This window comes from Dendrobium catenatum, unplaced genomic scaffold (genome assembly GCF_001605985.2).
Source record: "Dendrobium catenatum unplaced genomic scaffold, ASM160598v2 fragScaff_scaffold_133, whole genome shotgun sequence".
NCBI lineage: Eukaryota > Viridiplantae > Streptophyta > Magnoliopsida > Asparagales > Orchidaceae > Dendrobium > Dendrobium catenatum.
In genome coordinates this window covers 1,025,741-1,029,452 of record NW_021318595.1, presented here as the reverse complement: position 1 = coordinate 1,029,452, position 3,712 = coordinate 1,025,741, and the positions used below count along the sequence as shown (strand labels likewise).

Genomic DNA, 3,712 nt, shown 5'->3' with positions numbered 1-3,712 from the left:
AGTACATAGTGCATGGGCGCTCGAGTACATTGCACCCAAACCCAAGCAAGGGGTAAACCCCTCGCACCCCCCCAGTGAGCACGAGAAACTTGAGGTTCATGGCAACAAAACAACTTTATTGATCAAAACAATCAGATTCCACATATAACACTCGTTTGGAACATTGCTTGACTTGTCATCGATGCTACCTAACCCATCAATGACCACTATCGGAAGATCCCATGGGGCATCGACGGGTCCAGAAACAAAAATTGCATGAGAGCTCATAGGTGATGGCATCGATTGATCAAAGTAAGGTGGAGCTTGTAGGCTAAGGCTTTCATGGGCGCAAAGTGCGATGAGCTCCAAGGCTTGGGCATCGACATGTCAAGTGGAGTGTGTATCAAACTAGTGCCATGAAGAAGGGTTTAGAGATTGTAATGAGGTGTTATTTTTTATTTCATTTAAATGTTTTGAATATTATGTATGTAAATAGTGATGTTTATGTGTTAACTATATAAATGTTAATGGCTTGAGTGCAATGTATGTAAACCCTCCTTACATGTTTCAATATGGATATTGTATAGGTTATATATAGTGTTCCTCATAGGTACTTCAACATGCGACATAGATTGCACCATCCCATAATCAATTTTTTATTGGATAATATAACACTAATTGGTTGACACAACTAGAGATGTCAATATTGGACACGACCCGAAAATCCGACCCGAACACGACACGGAAATTTTGGGTTCGGGTTGACCCGAACCCGAATCGGGTCGGGTTCCGGTTGACCCGAATATTGATTGGGTCGGGGTAGGGTTAGAGTTTTCGACCTGTTTTAGAAATCGGGTCGGGTTCGGGTTGACCCAAAAACCCGGAAATAACTCGGATTAACCTGCTGACCGAGCTGCCCGGGTGACCACCGCTGCCCGTGGCCAATCCCGCGTGGCCGCGTAACCCCTGCCGCTTGCCAGCTGAGGCGCTGACCGAGCATCCTCTTGATCAATCACTGTTGACCGTACGTGGCCAATACCTCCATTGCCCCGCCACTACCCGTCTGCCATTGGCAAATCCCAGCCCTGCCCGGTTGCCCCACTCGCCCGCGTCACCGTAAGTCCCGAGGAGGCGAGGACTCAAACCCGGACTCAAGCCTGTGAGGGCTAGCCAAGCTAGATAGCTGCCGCGTCCAGGCCTGTCGCGCATGTTGGCTCCTGATTTTGGGTCGTGTCGGGTTGACCCGAACCCGAAGCGGGATGGGTTCGGGTCAGGAAAACTGACCCGTTTATAAAAACGGGTCGGGTTCGAGTTGACCCGAACAATATCGGGTCAAGTCCGGGTTCAACCCGAACTCGAGCCGTGATTCAAAATTGACACCCCTAGACACAACCCTTATCTAACATATGATCTAAAAAATATTATATGTGATGAACTAATCATAAGCATATTAATGAAGAGAAATTGATGATTTGATTGTTGAATATGAATCATTTGAAATATATTATAAGATTTTTAAATTAATTTATTATTTTTTAACACATCATGCTTAAATTAAAATAAATTGATTTTATTTTTAAATTAATTAAAAACTCAAAGAATTTTGAGAAAATTTATTTGATCTCGCATGAATCTTGATGCAATTAACAAATCTCAACTGTAGGATTAGTCTATCTCCAATCTCAGCAAATTTATAGCCAAAAAAATGTTTTGACAAGATGAATCCAACAACACCAAGACCGTCTAAATATAAGCCCAAATGGATTTCAAAATGTCATAAAAATTTTCATGTAACTGTTTAAGAGACCAAATAACCTTTGATTTTTTTTTGTGCTCAAAGTTAAAATAAGTGTCTCAATGAGAATAATCCAATGATTTCAAAATCCATTCTTACATCATTAAGGCATTATAAGTCCATTGCACACAGAAAGAACACCCACTTGCACCTTGCGACGAATTCACCTGGAACTGAACACCTAGGAGGAACGTCACTTTCAAATTTAAAATAAAATATTACCGTTTTCATATATTCTGAAACAAAAAAATATAAGAATATCTCTGTATATACCATCGTATCGCACTCAGAACTCATTCGACGACATTTGGACTCTGTTTCCAAAAATAGCGCAAGCTCTCATTCAAATTCAAAACAAAAATAATGTCGTTAGCAATACAAAAAATATACGAATATATCTGTCTATATATATCATCTTACAGCAACTCATAACTCATTCGACATTTCCCTGTTTCCAAACATAGCGCAAGGAAGCTCTGCTCTCATGGCTTCTCTTCGTCAGGTGGATATCCGAAACTTCTACATCGAATCGGCCTCCTTCATCCAGTTTTCTCGCCGTTGCCGCTCCCCCTTCGTCTTCTTCGACACAGAGTTCCCGGGCTGCATTTTCCGATCATCGAAGCATCACACGCTTCTCTCCCCTGCCGAGCGCTACTCTGTCCTGAAACTGAACGCCGACGTGATTCGGCCCATTCAGGTCGGCATTACTATCAGCGACGGCGCCACCGCTTCCTGGCAGTTCGAACTCCGGGACTTCGACCTGCACAGCCACCCCCACGCTCCCAGCTCGGTCGCTCTGCTCGAGTCTTCTGGGATAAATCTTACCCGGAATCGACAGTTGGGCATCCCCTCCGTCTGGCTCGCCCGCCTTATACTTGACGCTGGCCTCGTCGGCGACTTCTCCAGAGCGACGTGGGTAGCTTTTCACGGATGCTACGATTTTGCTATCTTGTTCAAAGCCCTGTTTCAACTGACGACGAAACTGCGTGTGAGGCTGCCGGAGACCATGGAGGAGTTCATCGCGCTGAAAAAATGGTATTTTGGTGGCCGCATATATGATGTGAAGTGCTTGATTAGAAGATGCGATGGGCTTTACGGGGGGCTGGAGAAGGTGGCTGAGAAGTTGGGCGTGAAGCGTGCGGAGGGGAAAGCGCATCAGGCGGGGTCTGATAGTTTGCTTACTTGCGAGGTGTTCCTGAGGATGAAGAAGATTTATTTCGGTCTTGGTGATGACGGAAAGGAGAGGAAAATGCCATATGAAGGGCTTATTTTTGGACTTAACAGTTGATGATATGCCCGTGTTAGTTTTTCTGCTTACAGCGCAAAGCAATTTTGTTGATATGTAATAATTCTGAAAAGTAAATGAATTTCAGTGTTGATCGTTTCCATTTCATATTGCACTCTTGTGGTCATATGCAGGCAATAGGTTTTGATCAGTAAAAATAAAGTAGTTGGAAATTAAAGCCTCATTATTTCAATTTTCTTCTTGCTGTTTATCAGTTACGCAGGTTTGAGAGCTTTAATGCTCTGTTTTGGTTTATATTTGGAAATTTATTTGGATTGAATAGAAACAACTCATGATGAACTGGCAACTGAAATGAGAGCTTAAGATCTATTTTTTACGGCAATAATAACTACTTGGAAAGCAAAATTAGAACGAAGACATTACTCAATGCGTCAATAAACACTCAATTAAATAATAAACTAAATTTTAGCATATTCGATTAATGCATAGAGAGTTCTGAGGAACTTGTTGCGATTCCTGAACCTTGAAGGCTTTGAATTTTTTTAGCCTCTCCAAGAAGTTGGGGCTGGATATAAGATGATCCTTGACATAAGAATATAAAATCTTTTTAATCACAAGGTAGAAATAGTCATAAACTGAAAGAGAACATTAAAGCTCTCAGACCTGCTGAATTGATCTTAAATTCATAAGAC

General features: G+C 42.4%; 1 protein-coding gene across 1 annotated transcript; it reads left to right on the top strand.

The window, feature by feature from the left end:
* Window positions 1-2,258: 2,258 nt before the first annotated feature.
* LOC110096969 (probable CCR4-associated factor 1 homolog 11) lies at window positions 2,259-3,062 on the top strand. Its single transcript, XM_020823147.2, has one exon. It carries the CDS (start codon window positions 2,259-2,261, stop codon window positions 3,060-3,062), a length of 804 nt encoding a protein of 267 aa, XP_020678806.2.
* Window positions 3,063-3,712: the final 650 nt, after the last annotated feature.

What these genes read in the sequence shown, in the direction of transcription:
- LOC110096969 (XM_020823147.2), top strand. Translation starts at nt 2,259, where the DNA reads ATGGCTTCTCTTCGTCAGGTGGATATCCGAAACTTCTACATCGAATCG.